The sequence below is a fragment of the Astatotilapia calliptera genome, chromosome 16 (assembly GCF_900246225.1).
Source record: "Astatotilapia calliptera chromosome 16, fAstCal1.2, whole genome shotgun sequence".
Taxonomy (NCBI): domain Eukaryota; kingdom Metazoa; phylum Chordata; class Actinopteri; order Cichliformes; family Cichlidae; genus Astatotilapia; species Astatotilapia calliptera.
The window spans coordinates 3473439-3492286 of record NC_039317.1 but is presented as its reverse complement, the minus strand read 5'-3'; the positions used below and the strand labels follow the sequence as shown (position 1 = coordinate 3492286).

General features: G+C 41.7%; 1 protein-coding gene across 3 annotated transcripts in view; it reads left to right on the top strand.

Annotated features, from left to right (window-relative positions):
* kdm6a (lysine (K)-specific demethylase 6A) overlaps nucleotides 1–18848 on the top strand; it is a 53147-nt gene that overhangs the window by 2732 nt on the left and 31567 nt on the right. For 2 of the 3 annotated variants that reach the window (XM_026145521.1, XM_026145520.1), the window contains exons 3-6: nucleotides 2656–2764; nucleotides 3050–3099; nucleotides 8796–8854; nucleotides 17773–17893. In XM_026145521.1, the coding sequence (XP_026001306.1) occupies nucleotides 2656–2764; nucleotides 3050–3099; nucleotides 8796–8854; nucleotides 17773–17893 (339 nt within the window). Of the gene's footprint in view, nucleotides 1–2655; nucleotides 2765–3049; nucleotides 3100–8795; nucleotides 8855–13061; nucleotides 13164–17772; nucleotides 17894–18848 lie in introns of those variants that run through there. The other variant, XM_026145522.1, reaches the window with a different exon arrangement.

The following is an 18848-nucleotide window of genomic DNA, read 5'->3' as shown; positions in this document are numbered from 1 at the left end:
TCAATTATCTGAAAAAGTACTTTGCCAGAATCTCTGAAAAATATACCTCTGCTGTAAACAAGCAGCATACATATATGGAAGGTTGCCTTTTTTGCAGAGCAGTAGAACTGATCACAGATAAACACTATGCAGGTTTCAGAATCAGTGCAGCTAGTTAATTATATCTGTCTAAAAACAGTGCAGCAACATTGTGCACGCAACATAGCCGTACAGTGAGATGGATATCATTGTTTTGCAAAGTACACCTGTCAGGGGAAAAAAGTGTCTATGCTAGACCGACATGCATGGGATTCAGAAGGATGGAGTGCTGCTCACGAGTTCTGCAAAACAAGAACCAAAACCAAAAATAAGGAACCATTCTGTGTTGGCTGTTGCTACCAGGCTGATTTCCAGTTCTTGCACTAACATTATCCACTACTACCTCTTTTCCACCAACATACTGCTGGTGTGTAGCCAGTTCTGCCTTGGTTCCCATTAGACCTCTAGACTCAATTTGAGCGTTTTAAGAGCTAGTTATTGGGTAGCTCTGCTTGCAGACATTGGGTCATCTACTATTGTAAGAAAACTAAGGTGGTAAGATACCTGTAGTTTGCTCTGCCTATATTTCTTGCAGTGACTTCTCCAGTAGCCACTGAGATCAATGCTTTCAGCTTCAGCTCCATCAATATGATAGTGCCAGTGTTTTAGAACAGGTTCTAAAAGGAGCATCCGTGACAAAGCCTTAAACTGTAAATAGATAAATACTACTGATAGTTTTGCTGTGTTTCAAATATTGATCTGAGTCACATCACATGACAATAACCTGACAGTGATAAAGTTAGTTCTTTGCTGAGTAGGGCTGCCATGATTAGTCGACTAGTCACGATTACATCGACTATTAAAATCATCGACAACTAATTTAATAGTTGACGCGTCATTTGAAACTTTGTAAGATCCCAAAAGACGCAGGAATAAGTAGTAGGATTTAAGAGTGTAACAATGGCCTGAAACAGAAGATGGCAGCACTGCATGTACAAGGATGCCAGCTGCTATTAAACCTTGAAGAAGAAGAAGCAGTGTCCGGTATCGTAGCTGTGTCCAAATTCAGAAACCGCATCCTCCTGTGCCCGCATTTGTAGGCTGATTACGTTACAACGACACAACGAAGACTGTCCAAATTCGAAGACTCCAACAAATGCGGCCGACAAATGCGCCCTTCATTTCCCCAGATTTGAAGGATGGGTCGGGTGTATACTTCGTGGCCTAACCTATCCCAACAATGGCGGCAGCTAGTTAGTTTGAATTTTACTCTTATTATTCTTTCTGGGTCACAAAATAAACGTTTAACATATTTTCAGGCTAGAATGTAGCTGTGTAAACCTCAAATATCTGCTCTGTTTATCAAGACGCCACATATTTTCAAAAGTGCTCCAACGTTTTCGGAGACGTCTGTTATCCACCAGCTTGATAGGTAGCCGGGATTCAAGGCTCACTAGAGCCGGCGAGAACACCGGACTCCCAACAAATCGTTTACGAACCCACAGCCGTCTTTCGTTACTCAGGTTAAACATATATAAGTCACTTAGATAACTTAAAAATGTTATTGTTTGGCTTTTTTCAGTATTTTATTTGTTCCTGAGTAAATCGGTTGGCTGAGATTAAAGTTATAGTTTTTACACAGCTAAATAAACATCAAGCAGACAGCTGATTATCAGAAGTGTGAGATGCTGGAGAATATACTGCGGTGTCCTGTTATATTTTAGATAGCAAGGGACAGACGGCTGAGTTTATTAAACTCCAATGAAACAATCTACAAATTTCATTAAAATTTAATAAACTATCATCTTGTCTTTATTTTTAGTTAGCACATACCTTAAACACTTAAAGCTGTAAGCTAATGATAGTTATATAAGAGCAGATGCATGCTGGTGCAATAAGCTGTACGCTGTACGTCCAATGGATGCATGATCTGATTAGTCGACTAATCGCAAAAATAATTGGTGACTAGTCGACTATCAAAATAATTGTTTGTGGCAGCCCTATTGTTGAGTTGTAGCTGGTATAAAGCAAGTTCTGTAAAGCACTTTGAGTAATCAGGCAGAGTAGAAACGCGCTATATAAGCACCAGTCAAGTTACAATTTATTTTCTGTGACTGTTACCAGCTCAACAAGACTGTATTCTGTATGCCCAAATTCACAGTACACTCTGTTCAGTTCACTTACCATTTATTTTTGTCAGTTGAGTTACATTTAATTTATTTCAGCGGTTCCAAATGATACAATTGTTTTTCCGCCTTTATTTTACCCTCTCATGTACGCACACAGTCATACTCATCAATCATTTGTCCTTAGTGACTGCAGCACGGGCTAAAGCGCATAATTTGTATAGCCATTGTTTAAATACTGACTTTCCAGGTCCATATTTGGGCACAGAGCTGGTACTATGCAAAGCAGGTCTAGAAGGTTTGAAAAGGATATCCCTTTGATAGTATGTGAGTCAACTGTGTCAGAACGTTACCTCCAATAAAGCTCATCCGGTGACCTAAGCATTGGTCATATCGGTCCTTTATAGCCTCATAACGTCTCTGTAATATGCACAGGACAAACTGAACATCTACCTTACTGTTATCAGTCGCACCCTTTTAAACTCTTCATTGCTATCACCTTTTTATTTAGGCTGTTAGCTGCTATGATGCCCTCATCCTGAAAGCAGAGGGGAAAGTGGACCCTGACATTTTCTGCCAGCTTGGACACTTCAACCTTCTGCTGGAGGACTATTCAAAAGGTGAGAGACCAGAGTGTAAATGGCTCCCTGTTCCTGTCAAATCTGCTTCTTAGGATCCACTAAGACATCTTTTTTTTCCCAGTAAAAATTTGACTTCACTCTTGTTTCTTTACTCTGCTTGAAAAAATGTTGATGATAAAATATTCAGATTAGGTCATTTGTGCTTTCCTGCTGGGAAGCGTTGAAGTGTAACAGAGCTAAATATCTTTAGCTTTTAACATTGTCACAAATTGTTTACATCCTGTTGAGTCTTTCCCTCTCTCTGCTTTATGTTCTTATATTTAGCATTATCTGCATACCAGAGGTACTTCAATTCACAGTCGGACTACTGGAAGGTAAGCGTTCATGACTCTTATAGGTAACACAGCCATTAAAAAGCTGTATTCATTTATTTATGTTTTAATTTGCTAGGACTGATTTTTTTCTGGGATACACAACATCCCCTATTACCGATTTTTCTACTGCTTTTGTTTTTGAGCTGGCAGAAAGGTACAGGTCAGCATCAGAAACGGTGCCTTAAATGCGCTGCAGGTACTGAGGGGCGGTAGAGGCTAACAACTGCTCAGATGCAAGAATGTTCAGCATGTCATTGTCCTTAAACAGTGTGCGCATACCAAACAATGCTTGACTGGTTGACAGTTAGCCTGTAAAATGCGCCTCAGCAACCTGCTTTAGATTATTCACTCCTAGTCCAGAGCCACTGCTGGAGTAGATACTGTGATTGACAGTTTGATATTAGAATCAGAATCAGAATCAGAAAGGGGTTTATTGCCAAATGTTGAGCAGGTTTACAACATTAGGAAATTGCTGCGGTGCTTCAGTGCAAACATAGTGTCATAAATAGCACTTAAATAGACATGAAAAAATAAAAGTAGGGATAAGAATTAAAAGTGCTACGTAGAAAGATATGTGCATGAGATATACATGAGATATATACATGAGAATAAGAATTAAGAGTGCTACGTTGAAAGATATATACATGAGTGCAGGTGGTGATCAGTGCCAAACATGAAATGATGCAGTGACACAGCGTAGGGTCATGTGTTAGTGGTGGGAACAGTCATATGGTTATTGTTCATGTGTCCAACAGCAGAGGGGAAGAAACTGTTCTTATGGCGAGAGGTTTTGGTGCGAATGGACCGGAGCCTCCTGCCTGAGGGGAGCAGGTCAAACAGACTGTGTCCAGGGTGAGAAGGGTCAGCTGAGATCCGGGCTGCACGCCGCAGTGTCCTGGAGGTGTACAGGTCCTGCAGAGATGGGAGTCTGCAGCCAATCACCTTCTCAGCAGAGCGCACAACACGCTGCAGTCTCTGTTTGTCCCTGATAGTGGCTCCAGCGTACCACACGGTGATGGAGGAGGTGAGGATGGACTCGATGATTGCAGTGTAGAATTGCATCATCGTCCGTGTTGGCAGGTTGAATTTCTTCAGCTGCCTCAGGAAGTACATCCTCTGCTGGGCTTTCTTGATGACGGAGGTGATGGTGGGCTCCCACTTCAGGTCCTGGGTGATGGTGGTACCCAGGAAGCGGAATGAGTCCACAGAGGTGATGGGGGTGTCAGTCAGGATGATGGGGGGGAGTGGGGCTGTGTGCTTCCTGAAGTCCACAATAATCTCCACTGTCTTCTGGGCATTCAGCACCAGGTTGTTGTGGCTGCACCAGGACACCAGACGTTCAACCTCCCTCCTGTAGGCAGACTCATCCCCGTCAGAGATGAGCCCAATAACGGTGGTGTCATCTGCAAACTTGATTAGCTTGACAGACTGGTGGGTGGAGGTGCAGCAGTTTGGTGTACAGGGAGAAGAGCAGAGGAGAAAGAACACAGCCCTGAGGGGAGCCGGTGCTGATGGTCCGAGAGTCCGAGACATTCTTTCCCAGCCTCACATGCTGCTTCCTGTCCGTCAGTAAGTCAGTGATCCACCGGCAGATGGGATCAGGCACATTCATCTGGCAAAGCTTGTCTCGGAGATGGTCTGGAAGGATGGTGTTGAAGGCAGAGCTGAAGTCCACAAACAGGATCCTGGCGTAGGTTCCTGGGGAGTCCAGATGCTGCAGGATGAAGTGTAGGGCCATGTTGATGGCGTCGTCTACAGACCTGTTGGCTCTATATGCAAACTGCAGGGGGTCCAGGAGGTGGGAGAGAACCAGGCGCTCAAAAGACTTCATGACCACAGATGTCAGAGCCACGGGTCTGTAGTCATTTAGTCCAGTGATCCTAGGTTTCTTGGGGACAGGGATTATGGTGGAGGACTTGAAGCAGGCAGGCACATGACATGCCTGCAGTGAGGAGTTGAAAATGCCAGAAAACACTGGGGCCAGCTCGTTTGCACAGTGTCTGAGGGTGGCAGGAGACACGCCGTCTGGGCCGGGAGCTTTCCGAGCATTCAGGTTCTTAAACTGCTTCCTCACATCTGCTTCATGAATATGAAGAGTTGTGGTGGGAGGAGGTGGTGTGAAATCCTCTTTTGTGTGGGGTGAGGAGGGGGGTGTTGTAGGTGAACAGTTTGAAGGTGGTGATGGCTCTATGGAGGGGGGAGAGGTGGGGGAATTAGTGTCCAAAGTGCCTCTATTGTTGGGGCCGTTGGAGGTGTGAAGGCTGCCTGATGGCTCGTCAAAACGGCAGTAAAAGTCGTTAAGGGTGTTGGCTAAACTATATATTAGTTTATAGAGCTTGGAGATCGGTAGTCATGTCAGTGTGAATATAGTGTGGATATTCTTTTTTGCTGTTTAGTTATTCTGCTGAAACTTGAAGTGCATTCTCTGAATTGGATACAATACCAGGAAGATGGGGTGGATGGATGGAAGCACGCAGTTAACTAAATGTAACAGTCTTGCAAAGACAGTAGCAAACATGATTTCATATAAACTGGCTTGATTACAGGTCATTTAGTCAGCAGTATTATGTAACCGTTTTGAAAGCTGAAGTTTGCCAAATGTTGCCAGCTAGTTTGTGTTTTTTTTATATCTGTGCAGAGACCAGAGTCACGTTGGAAATGCTGTGGCATGAAGGTTAAAGGCTCCTTTCTACTGTTTGTTTTGAACTATCGCAATTCTGCTTTTCATAGCCTTTAAGAGGTCAGGGGATTTTGTTATTCTGTGCTGTGTCAAAGGTTTAAATGTGCATTGGTGGGAGGCTTTGTTCCCCATACGGAAAAGAAATAGTAAAAACTTATATGTGATTACTCATGAAAGTGGCCACTTTCGCATTACTTTCATACATTATTTTAGTAAGTATCCAAAACATACAAGTTTCATTATATAATTTTTCAAGGGATCTTATATCTGTTTTCACTCTTATATGCTTTTCATACAAGTTTCACACAAGACGGATACAAACTTTATAGGATTTATATATATCTTTTCCATATGGGTCCACCTCTAACTTGGGATTTTTTACTGTAGTCGCTTATTACTTAGGAAGAGACTGTAGCAGGATGACAACCTGCCTAAATTGCAGTTCCAGTGACATCCAATTTGCATCAAGAATAACCATGGCTTTACAGCAGTAACTAATTTACTACTGAATGGAATAAAATAAAGAAATAAGGCTAGTCAGCTAGTCTATAAGTAAGTAAGTAAAATGTATTTATATAGCACATTTCACAGATAAAAATCACAAAGTGCTTTATAATAAGATCAGACATACAAGCTAAAATTAATTAAAAGCCCGTTTGTATAAAAATGTCTTCAGCTGCTTTTTAAAGGAGTCAGTTGAGTCTAGAAAACAGTTACAATTTAATCAACAAAATAACTGATTTAACCGAGGTTAAACAGTGTCCCAGATCTAGCATGTGTGTTTTGCCACCATTAGTCACATAATTCAGGAAAGAAATTCTGTCTTAAATGTTGCTGAAATGTCTTTCTCATTGTGCTGTGCCTAACACTGGACACATGATGCTGCAGGTAGCACTAGCAGCCTTCTTTCCTTGTAGATTAGTGCCCACAATGTGGTTATTTAGTGTTCTGGTTCATATGTCGGTTTCGTTTGACAAAGTCTACACAAAACCGTTCATTAACGGAGCAAAGTAATGCAGAATCAGTGGCTAGCAGGGAATCATCTGGATTACTTTACGTTTAGCTAGTTTCAAACTTCCTATAACCACAACAAGTAAGAGAGAGAGATGCTGGTGTTTGGTTTCACCTCAGCACTGAAAGCGACCAAGCTAGAGAGAGATGGTGTAAGCATGTTTGCTGGAGCCTTAAGTCATATCAACTCACTTAATCACAGTTTTTGGTTAAAGAAAAACTATGTCTTTAAAGCCCAAAAGGTTGATTCTGTTCATCTGGACGTAGCATTTTCAGTGGGAGAAACGTTTCGTCACTCAGCCAAGTGACTTCTTCAGTCTCAGCTGACTGCAGAGTTCCCCAGCCTTATAAACAGTACATTTGCACAATAACTGAAACCAGCCCACTGAATGGGCTGTGAGGTCAGTTCCTTGGTCATTAATATGAAAACCATTGATGAAAGACCACTGATTAATGGCCATGAGAACCATTCAGAGAGTTGGGGAATGGCTGCAATCACAGCAGTGTAAGATGGCGAAAGATGTACCCTTAGGCCTCCTCCTGGAGTCTAGATGAACAGAATCAACCTTTTGGGATTTACTTACCTGGATGACTGAGCATGCATCAAGATATGCCTGCAAAACAAGCTATCTTAGTGGTCCCATTAGCGGCCATTGCTCTGTTGCTAATGTGCAGTGTAGAACTGAATGAATAGACTTTAGATCAATTGGTATCAGAGCCAGTTTTTGAAGTCCGGATTGGACTGATATCCAGTCCAGCTACTGGATCGGTACATGCCCAGTTGAACATTAGTCTTTCACTGTGTAATGAATCCCCTTTTGGGGATGCTCGTTTGTTTTTATTCTTTTTACACTGCTCTGCTACAAATGAACTACGTTTGTTATGATTTTGTTTTCTCCTATCATCACAACTTTTTCAGTATTTTGTTGCTAACTGCTTTGAAGCAAGTTCATAGCATGACAGTTTTAAGCTTGTTTTTCTCCAGTGTGGTCATATGATTTGTTGTCTTTGCAGTTTTTTATTAATCCCAAGTTTTTTGGAAAGTGGAGCGGCTGTGCTGAGAGTTTGCACCTGTATTCTGTCTAAACTAAAAGCAATAAGGTTAAGTGAAGTGTCGCGCATCCTCTTAATTTAACAGGGCAATGCATAGCTTGTCCTGCTAAATTACAAGTGTATCATGCCTGGCATGAACTAGCACATTAACTTATTTGTATTGTTCAGGAGGATCACAGACAATATTGTGAGGGGAAAAGCAAACTTAATATGGTGAGAAAGAGGATCACAAAAGCACTTCAGGGGAAGGAGACAAAAAGTGCTCTATTTCTGTCTACCCGACCACAATTACCTCATCCATAATCATGGTCCCCCATTGTGTAATTTGTTAGCTTAAACCCCAGATCAGTAGTTTTTTTTTTCCTTAAAGCATTATTTGAACTTTAGTCAAATTGTCCAGTCATCTATGTTATGATAGTTTCCAGTCCGTGCTCTTCATGTGCTTCAGCACGCCCGTTAAACAGAGGTGTTGAGAGTTCGATTGTGATCAGACCTGACAGCTCCCTGCTTACAGCTCACCACAGTGAAGTGATAATGTAAGCTCGTAGTCTCGATTTCCCCGACTCAGTGCCAGGGCTGGGTCGCGGGGGCAGCAGCCTAAGCAAAGCATTTTGACATTTAAAAAACAAATAAGAAGAAGGATTCAGGGCCCTAAAATTGAAAATGGAAACCTTTTTTCTTTTTTTGGCTATTGTTTAATGTGGTGCTACTTTCTCTCTTCTATCTTGCTCTCTGTTTCACCTCAGGGAAGAATTCATTTAAAGTGGTATTAAAGGCCTTGAAAAGTCATACATTTAACTAGTATTGAATGTGTATAAACATGTTTTCGTGCCATCAAGGTTATCCTTGCGAGCTCTTACTTTAGTGCTAAATTCTGTACAGTAAACAATGAGCTGAAAAACGTCTGTTTTGCTCTTAACAACAATTTTCCAACCTTTGGTTTTCTCCACAGAATGCTGCCTTTTTATATGGCCTTGGCATGGTTTACTTCCATTATAATGCATTTCAGTGGTAAGTACTTTTGAAAAAAAAAGTTTCTCATTGAATGTGTGATCTCTGCCAGTTTTATAATTGTTTCTCCATGAACCAAGTGGGGATTTAAAAAATCCTTTTCCTTTGCTGTGTAACGGTCTGACCTTGTGGTAAATAAGCGCACGTTATGTCACCCCAACTTTGTGTGAGGACCAAGAAACTTGATAAAAGCAGAACTGTTTCAGGGAAAGACAGAACAGTTGTAAGGCAAGGTTCCCCTCTGGACTGAAGGCTGCCTTCGTGTATCAAGCTAATATGCAGATAAGAGTAAGAGAAATCCTTTTTTGAATTCCCAGTGCTCAATAGGCACTTGACATATTATTGTCAGGCATTAGTTGTGTGTGTGTGTTTGTTGAAGTATTGCTTTCCCGGCTATTGGAAGTACACTTTTCTGTGTTTATGTGATTTATATGCTGTTAACAGGTACTTTTTGTCATTAAATGTTTACATCTGTTGCACTAGAGAAACTTTGTGTGTTATGAATGATGTCTTTGTATTCCATTAAATATTCCCAGTAAGCCAAGAGGCACTGGCTGACCCTCAAGGTTGTGGAATTGGTGTAAGTTATCACCACCTCTGCCATTTAATTTTTTAAAAATTACACATGCTGGTAAAAATATTCTTGACTCTTTTTTTGCTTTCTTAAATCCTTTTAACCTAGGGCTGTTCGATGTAACGATATATATCGGATGACGATATAAAAACGTCTATCGTTTCATTTTACGCTATCGTTTGTTTCGTGGTGTCGCAAAATAAACTGTTTACGGCAATATTTTTTCATGGTTTTGATGGTCACTGTAGTGGCTATATTAATTTCTTAAAGTTCTCTCTATCGCTTATATTTAATATAACTACACTACAGACAGACAAGCGTTTGTTTTTATGCGTTGTCGTTAGCAACAACGACGGTAAAACCACCGCGTGTCTGCTTGTTCCACATAAACCTTTCACAGTAAAGCTCAAGATCCTGTTGAGACTTTTCAAAATAAACTGAATCACGTGAAAGAGCAGATTGTTTACGGATGAGAAGCAAAAAAGAGCCGCCAGGTGCTAAAAAATAAACCTTAGACTCAAACGTGAGTACAGGCTTTTCCCCGCAGCACGCCGTGCACGCCGTGTAATAAGCCGTGTGCAGTCAGCACAATCTGGAGCTGAACACTCTTAAGACTGTAGAGATGACAGTGGCCTTCAGGAGACATCCCTCAACTCTGCTCCCCCTCACCATATCAGACAGCCCTGTGTCAACTGTGAAGACCTTCAAGTTCCTGGGTACCACCATCTCCCAGGACCTGAAGTGGGAGACCAACATCAACTCCATCCTCAAAAAGACCCAGCAGAGGATGTACTTCCTGAGACAACTTTGAAGTACAGTCTTCCACAGGAGCTGCTGATCCAGTTCCATACTGCGGTCATTGAGTCTGGTATGGAGCAGTCACTAAACAGGACAGGAGCAGACTGCAGCGGACTGTACGGGCAGCAGAAAGGATCATCGGCACCCCCCTGCCCTCCATCCAGGATCTGTACCTCTCAAGAACCAGGAAACGGGCAGGGAAAATCATCACAGACCCCTCACAGCCTGCACACAGACTTTTTGATCTGCTGCCCTCTGGCAGACGGTACAGAAGCCTGCAGACCAGGACCACCCGACACAGGAACAGTTTCTTTCCCCTCGCCATCTCTCTTCTTAACAGTTGACCTGTCACACTGCTCCCACTGCCAGACTGCAACTGCACCTTATGTACATTTTGTAGTATTCATTCCATCTCATTCATTTCTGTATTTTAGGTATATAAGTTAGATTCGTTATTTATAGTTGGTTTACACAGCTTTGTGTATGTATGTGTGTGTGTGTGTGTGTGTGTGTGTGTGTGTGTGTGTGTGTGTGTGTGTGTGTGTGTGTGTGTGTGTGTGTGTGATTTACATTGCTGTGCTTGAGAGCCACCATCTACTGGAACCAAATTCCCTGTATGTGTCTGCACATATACTTGGCCAATAAACACGATTCTGATTCTGATAAATACTCACAAAGAAAACGGCGGCCGTTACAACTTACCGGTATGTCTAAAAATGTATCGTTTCATGCATCGGTTAAAACACTCGACTCCAGCTACATGACGCTTAGCTGGAAACACTTCACGCAAGTCGAGCTGCCTGAGCTTCACAGAATTTACAGAAAATGTTACATTTTTGTGATTTATATCATTATCGGACGATAGATGTCTTAATATCGGGATATGAGATTTTGGTCATATCGCACAGCCCTAGCACAACAGACTTTCCACTTGTGTATCGTGATTGTATAAAATCTTGGAGGCTAAGACTGTATTCAGATTGTTTTGTTCTGCTGCCTCCTGTGCTGGTGTTGATGTGCAAAGACGTGATGAGCGCTGACACTTATTGCATTAGAATGTAGTAGATAAGTCTGTGATGTGAGTGTAGTCATCTTGCTGCACCGACTGAAGTCCCATCAAACAAATCTTGTAACCAGACTTATGGAAACCAGGGGTGTAGCTTTCTTATATACCAGGCTGTAGAGGCTGACCTGCTGCTGTGTCTGTTACCTTTGGGCCTGTTGATTTTATTGCTTTCATAAGCTACACCAGCAGAACATCTTATTTTTTCCCTTAGCCTAAGCCAAGCTTTTAAAGCTTGAAAACCTTCTTTAGCAAGTCTTTTACTACATTAGTGCTTTTTGCCCTGTAAGGGACCACCTTGTTCCTGGGTCTATTTCACTGAATCCCCATTGTAGAACTTTTACTTTGATTTAAGATCAAATACTTTTAAGTAATGTCCAGCATTTTTGTCTAATGACCAACCAACGTATTATCATTGGTTGGTCATTAGACAAAGGCAGATATTTCCTATCAAATTTAAAATTACATTATACATTGCAGTGCACCGGCTGCATATGCACCTGTCAGGCTTTAGGATCAGAAATGACTACTCGTCTGTGCTCCATCAGTTTCAGGAGTAGAAAAATATGATTGGGTGGCTGATACAGTATTTTCCTATGGAGTACTGGTACCCAGTACTCCATTTTTTAGTACTGGGATTCCAAGCGATCTGAAAATGTGACATCAACAGACTGACGATGAGTCACATGAGCACATCTCTTTCACAAAATTCAAAACTATAATTTTTAACACCAGGCAACTAGGGAAAGGGCTTCACCTGCATTAGGTGGTACTCAATTTTAATGGAAAAACGACCAAAAGGGGGATCGGGCCGAGCTTGTAAGGTACTATTGGAAAGGGCTATTAGTGTAGCCGAGAGACCTGCGCAGAAAAAGTCTGTGTACAATAAAGAGGAGAAAGATTTTTACGTGATGTTCTAAATGGTTAATCTAAGACTGGTTGCATGTTTCAAGTGATAAACTATGTCTGAGTTTGCTGAATTGCAGAGAAATTGTTGTCTGCAGAGCCTGCATATTCATCCTTTGCCCTCTTGCTCGCCATATGTAATTCCTTTCCTAAGTGCTTTCTGAGTCTCTCAGTGCAAACAGTGGTTGTAGAGCTGTACAGTCATGTTTCATTCACACTAAGATGAAACCATGGTTTTGACAGGTTTTTGAATCTGTTTGTGTAAAACGGCTGTGAGTGTTGGGGGATGTTAATGGGGGAGGGGAGCATGTCATGTTGGGACCTCAAGGTCAGATTACGTCAACTTGAGCCGGAGGCCCAAAGGAATGCTGAGCTGTCAAACGGTGAATGTTACTTCACAACGCTGTAGTTTTGCATATCCAGAGAGGGATGCTAGCCTATGAATCACAATCCTTTGATTCTTAGTGTTTATTAAAAATAAATAAATAAAAAGAAAGCCATAATGGAAGGATAAGATATTAGGTCATAAATGCCATGCTAATTTTGATGTTGAAATAATGTTGGACATTCAATTTCAAATGGTCACCAACCAGTAGCCATATTTCAGATGTGCACCTTTTTGTTGTTGAATGGTCTTTTCTAAAGGCCTGGGTCGCCCTCTGTTCATCCTTTGGCTCGAGTCTGCCTTATGCTGTGTGTCACAACCTATTTGGTAGAGCAGCTTCACTTTGGATTGTGCCATTTAGGGAGGGGAGGGTGAACACGGAGGGGAGGGTGAACACAGAGGGGAGGGAGAGAGGGAGGGCCCAGATAAACAGGGAGGAGGGAAGGAGGGCAATGAGTTCAGTCAAGCTGCCGTTTGTGTGTGCGTGTATGTTGCACACAGTCAGCAGTGAGCTGAGTGCCCTGCCATACAGGAGAAGGGCTTCGTGCTGATATGCAGTTGCTATTGTTGTCATAGCTACACAGTGAGTGGCTTCAACTGGAAACTAGTATTTGTCTGTGTTTTAATGTGCTCTCGTCTCTGTAGGTTAGTTTATTTCAATATTGCTGAGAGATCGGTGCTGAAATGTTGAAAGGCTGCTGTCATGCTAGCAAATTTACGATTGCTCTGACATACACTACACTTGTGAAGCCAGACCCGCCGATATAGACCAGATCCACTGTGCAGATACTGTTACTGAATGACTGATTTTTAGCTTGCAGCAAAAGTGTTGAAGAGAAATTTGGGGACTTGAATTTTCAAACTGCTGAGCATGCTGTCATTCTTAAATAATCGCGCTCCATTTTCTGCTGGCTGTGCTGTATTTGACATTACAAGGATGGATTTGTTTAAAAAAAGGAGGGAGGGTTTGCATGTGCACTTTGCTTTTATTTTACAGATAAAAACAAAACGGTACAGCGGAAAGTCTGTTTGCCTTTTTCTGGGCTGAACTGAGAAATTAGTTCAGCATTTTGCTGGCAACTAGGGACCAAGATATGAAGTCCTCTTGTTAGCTTTGATGGAACATTATACCATTGTCACGTCAAGTTTATGTGAACTGAAACCTGTTTCAGACTAGAGTAAAAAAAGTAGGATGGCAAACTGTGCAACCAGGAAAAACCACTGGTAAATAAGCTTGGCTTTTGGGTGTGTTTGTTTGTTTGTTTTTTCTGTCTGGGAACAGTTGAAAGTCAATGCAGTTACCCTCTGGGAGGCCAGAGGCTGAGTGCCCTCTGCTCTGGGCACCCAACTTTGGTCGCAAGGCAACTGCTCAGCCTCTGGGTGGGAAGTCCAAGGCGGGCAGACTCCAGTCCCTCTTCAGTAGATTGATGAAGGTTTGCTGTTAATTGCCGTCTAATCTATAAATGCAGACAAGTTGCCAACAAATTTTAATCAGTGGTTTGCTCAATCACATATAGAATAGCACAAACCTGAGTTACTGTTCGGGCACTGAAAAGCATGTTTTATTTTGTGCCAATGTGTGTAGTTGCCTCTTGGACTGTTTATTTGGAATGAGAGGGAAAGATGTTACCAGAACAAGTGTGTAATTGGCACGGCTGGATGGCTTAAAGCTGTAGGTCTCTTCTGTCGCTCTTTCCTCAGTGTTTATAGCAGAGTCCCACATGTTCCTGCTCCACAATGATGCTGGTATTTTACTGAAACAGTAGAAGTAAACTCAACTTAATGGAAGGAGGAGAATTCTAATGCAAGACACATACAAGGATTCAGCTTACTTTCTCTCTTTATTTTATTTTTTTTAAATTATAGTGAGCAGAGCAGGTTCCAGTGTGTCTGAATGTTGCAAAAGGGTCAGTGTTAGTTAAATTAATATGCAGAATATTCCAAGTCGTGTGCTTTCCTCTTCAGACACTCGAAGTCAGACGCAACAATACAAAAGTATAATCTGTAAGAATTAAACGCCCTCTCCACTTAGCCAGCTGTGCCACTCAACTTCGATGTTTAATATGAAGTAATGGCAAGAAGTTGTTAAAGAAAGAAAGAGTTAATGTTACACTGCAGTAGATTTCTAAGAAAGCACTCTACTTTGATGGAGGATTTATTTATTTTATTTTGTAAGTCTGCAGTTACCTTGAGAGTTAATAAATATGTATAATTACTCTGCATCTGTAGCAAGTTTCACACCATCACCATGGACTGGAAGTTCTAAGTGTGCAGTGAATGATGGTTGGGTTAGGGTTGAGTTTTTTTCACTCAGCTGCTCTTCTTGGCCTGTCACAACAGTTGCATCATCATTTGCAAAGCCAATAAACTTTGCATGACATTTTATCAGAGATCCTCTCACAGCAAGGCTTTCTAACTGTAGGATGTGAGACTGCAGCCCCGGTGCATAGCATCAGTTAGGTTTCGCACACTGTAGAATACCTCTGATCAATCATATTTGTACACCCGGCACAGTAAGAGCATCTTCATTAACATGCGGACAGCTTGGAACTGACAATAGATAATGTTTTGTTCTTCTAAACATCGTATATGTCAGGTGTTACAAATGGATTTCAGGCTTATATGGAGGAACAGTTTGCAATAAAGCAACTCTAAGGTCAAATCCTGCCTCCACTCGAGTCTCAGTCCTCAAGCCTTCACACAGTTACCGACAATTTCAAACAGAAGTGTTCACACTTGTATCATATTTACCGATTCCTCTTCAGCCTTGTTACCTGCTCCCTGACTTTTGCTCTTGGTGAAATGCTTGTAGTTTGCCGCGTCTTTACTTGTTTGCCCCGTTTAGATCTGGCCCAGCCTGAGAGAGTTGATTATGCACGGTCCAATGCTGGCAAGTCTGTCCCTGGCCCAGGGTACAGCTCTGCAGGTTGGATGTAGGCGGGAACAGATTTGAGATTGCAGTATTATCACAAACAGATTGCATGTAGAGTGCTTAACAAATGTGTTAAACCACATGTCATAAGTGCCAACTTGTTCCTGAACTGATTCAGAGAAAAACCACCCCCAAAAAACAGTGGTAGCCGACCGACTCGGTCTTATTGCTGTTTTATCCCCATTCTACCGCCATATTGACACACCAGTGTTGATTTGAAGACGGGCAAGTTGACTACAAGTGGTCTCAGACCCTGGTCCCTGACTTTGAAGCCACAATGTACAATTTAAAAATGGTGTCAGACTATGTTAACTGTTCATCTGCACAATTTTATACAATTTCTTCAGATTTACTGCAGATTTTTATTTGTGTAAAAACAAACAGCGGTGGATGGAGCAGCTACAAAGTTTTGCTTTTCTTTGCATCAGAGTTTTTGATCGGGTGTTTTGATGAAGGACTCCCGCTTGCCTTTTTCCACTAAAGGCATTAATGGTGATCACAGGAACAGCACTGCTGTTTACGACACTAGAAACACGTTTTTCTTTCACTCTACCCGAGCTCACCAGTTCGGTAATGGCTCCGCCTCTTTGCTCTTTATGGTGTGTAAAGATACTCTGGGTCCACGTTAAACTGTGCCAGCATCATCACTACTGCTGTTATGTTATCAGTGTTTTTGTTTAAAACTGGGGCCTGTTTGGGCTTAATGTTGTCAGACCTTTTAGTCACACGCTGCTCCTAAACACATTTATACTGAAGGTCCATTTTTAGTCGCACATGCGCGTGAAACCCTCATGTTTACATCATTTAACACATCGGCGCAATACAGAGCCATGCGTTAACCGAAGCATCGAAGCAAAGTTCGTGTTGAGAATTTTTTTTTAATAATCGAGTTCTTGGAATTACTCAATGAAATGTTGTAGCCCTGAAATGGTTTCTTTACCTACAAGTTATGCTTCTATATGTATGCAAACATGTAACAGCTCAAGTGAGACGCCTCTGGCTCCCACCAGACCACTTGCCATGAAAAATCATCTTATGAATATAGTAAGCTAACAAAGTGCACATAACTCCATCTTTACTGTAGTGATGAGGGCCTCCACGTAGTTGACCCTGTTGTGAACTTTGCAAGCAAGCAAAGAGGAAAAAAAATTTACTTTTGGGAAAAGACACATGCGTGAAGCCCACATGGAACCATGTGTATCATAGATTTGGGCTGGTAGATACCAATATACAGTAGTGTCTGCAGCACCTTGAAGAATAATGGGAAGATACTAGGGAAGACACTATCCACTGACCATAAAGGCTACAGTACAATATACTGATACACTGCTGAAGCCATTTTATTTAATTGAAGTAAACAAATTGCCTGCAGCTGTTTGTACAGTGAAATGATTAAGATTTTTTTTCTGTTGTAAAAGTAGCATCAAGCCTTATCTGGGCTACCTCAACCTGGATAATGTTTCGCAACACTAGAATAGTTTACAGCTTAGCAGCTGTTATGTTATGTATGGGTTAAGTTGCACAGTTGCATCTTGCTGCCTTAAATGGCTAATATTAGGTCCTCATCCCTTATCTCAACCTAATTTCCGAGATGGTTTTACAAATGGGATTTCACTCATTTTCCAAGTTTTTTTTCTTTTTTCTTTTCAAAGTAGCATTTACACTTATCTGGTTACCTTGGAGATTTTTATACTCCATATTATTACCATATCCATTCCATTCGCTTCCGCTTCTCCTTTTCAGGGTCGCGGGGGGCGCTGGAGCCTATCCCAGCTGTCATAGGGCGAGAGGCGGGGTACACCCTGGACAGGTCGCCAGTCTGTCGCAGGGCTAACACACAGAGACAGACAGCCAGTCACACTCACATTCACTCGCACATTCACACCTAATGGCAATTTGGATTATCCAATTAACCTATCCCCACAAGCTGCATGTCTTTGGACGGTGGGAGGAAGCCGGAGTACCCGGAGGGAACCCACGCAAACACGGGGAGAACATGCAAACTCCACACAGAAAGACCCCGGCCTGATGTTGGAATTGAACTCAGGACCTTCTTGCTGTGCGGCAACAGTGCTAACCACCGTGGCACCGTGCTGCCCCTATTACCATATTATTATTATTATTATTATTATTATTATTATTATTGATTGGTAGTGTAGTAAAGTGTCCACATGGGCTATATTGGCATATTTTATTAGGTTTACTGTTTGTATTCATTTCTGTTCTTGTTAATCCTCCTATTTTTGTGGTCTTTTTCCAGGGCAATCAAGGCATTCCAGGAGGTGCTTTACATCGATCCCAGTTTCTCAAGAGCTAAAGAGATTCATCTGAGACTGGGATTCATGTTTAAAGTCAACACAGACTACGAGTCAAGCTTAAAGGTAAATTCAATTCAATTTCAATTCAGTTTTATTTATATAGCACCAAATCACAACAACAGTCGCCTCATGGTGCTTTATATTGTAAGGTACACCCTACAATAAAAGATACAGAGAAAAACCCAACAATCATATGACCCCCTATGAGCAAGCTCTTTGGTGACAGTGGGAAGGAAAAACTCCCTTTTAACAGGAAGAAACCTCCAGCAGAACCGGGCTCAGGGAGGAGCACCCAACTGACGCGACCGGTTGGGGTGAGAGAAGGAAGACAGGATAAAGACATGCTGTGGAAGAGAGACAGAGATTTATAACAAGTACAATTCAATGCAGAGAGGTCTATTAACACATAGTGAGTGAGAAAGGTGACTGAAAAGGAAAATCTCAATGCATCATGGGAGTTCCCCAGCAGCCTATGCAAGGAAAGTTTAAAGCCTAATCTTAAAAGTAGAGATAGTGTCTGTAAATCTAAATAGATATGAAGTTTGAGACAGAATCCAGTCTGTGTTTTCAGGATTTTATTTCAGTGGTGTCATATCTTCCACCTTGTCTTGTTTTATGTATTTTCACTGAGATGGTAAAATATGTTGGACTGAACTGAAGCATGCATGCACAGATAAAAAGGGTGATCTGAGGTTGCTATACTGAGGCTGCAGAACAATGTCCAACTTAATAGGATGCACTGTAGAGGACTACTGAACAGATGTTGTCTCACACATTTTAATAATGAAGTTACTGATTTCAGTTGGAATATTCTAAATATCTTGAACTATCCATCACAAAGGACTTGGGGTGACAACTCTGGCTGTGGTCTGACGTGATTTAATAAATGTAGTCAGAAGTAAAGCCATAGGGAAGCAGGCGAGCTATCTTATCTTGTAATGTTGTCATAACAACCTTATCAGCTAATATTGGAGGGATACTGGAAGCATTTGCTATTGTGGGTGTTTATGAAGTGTAT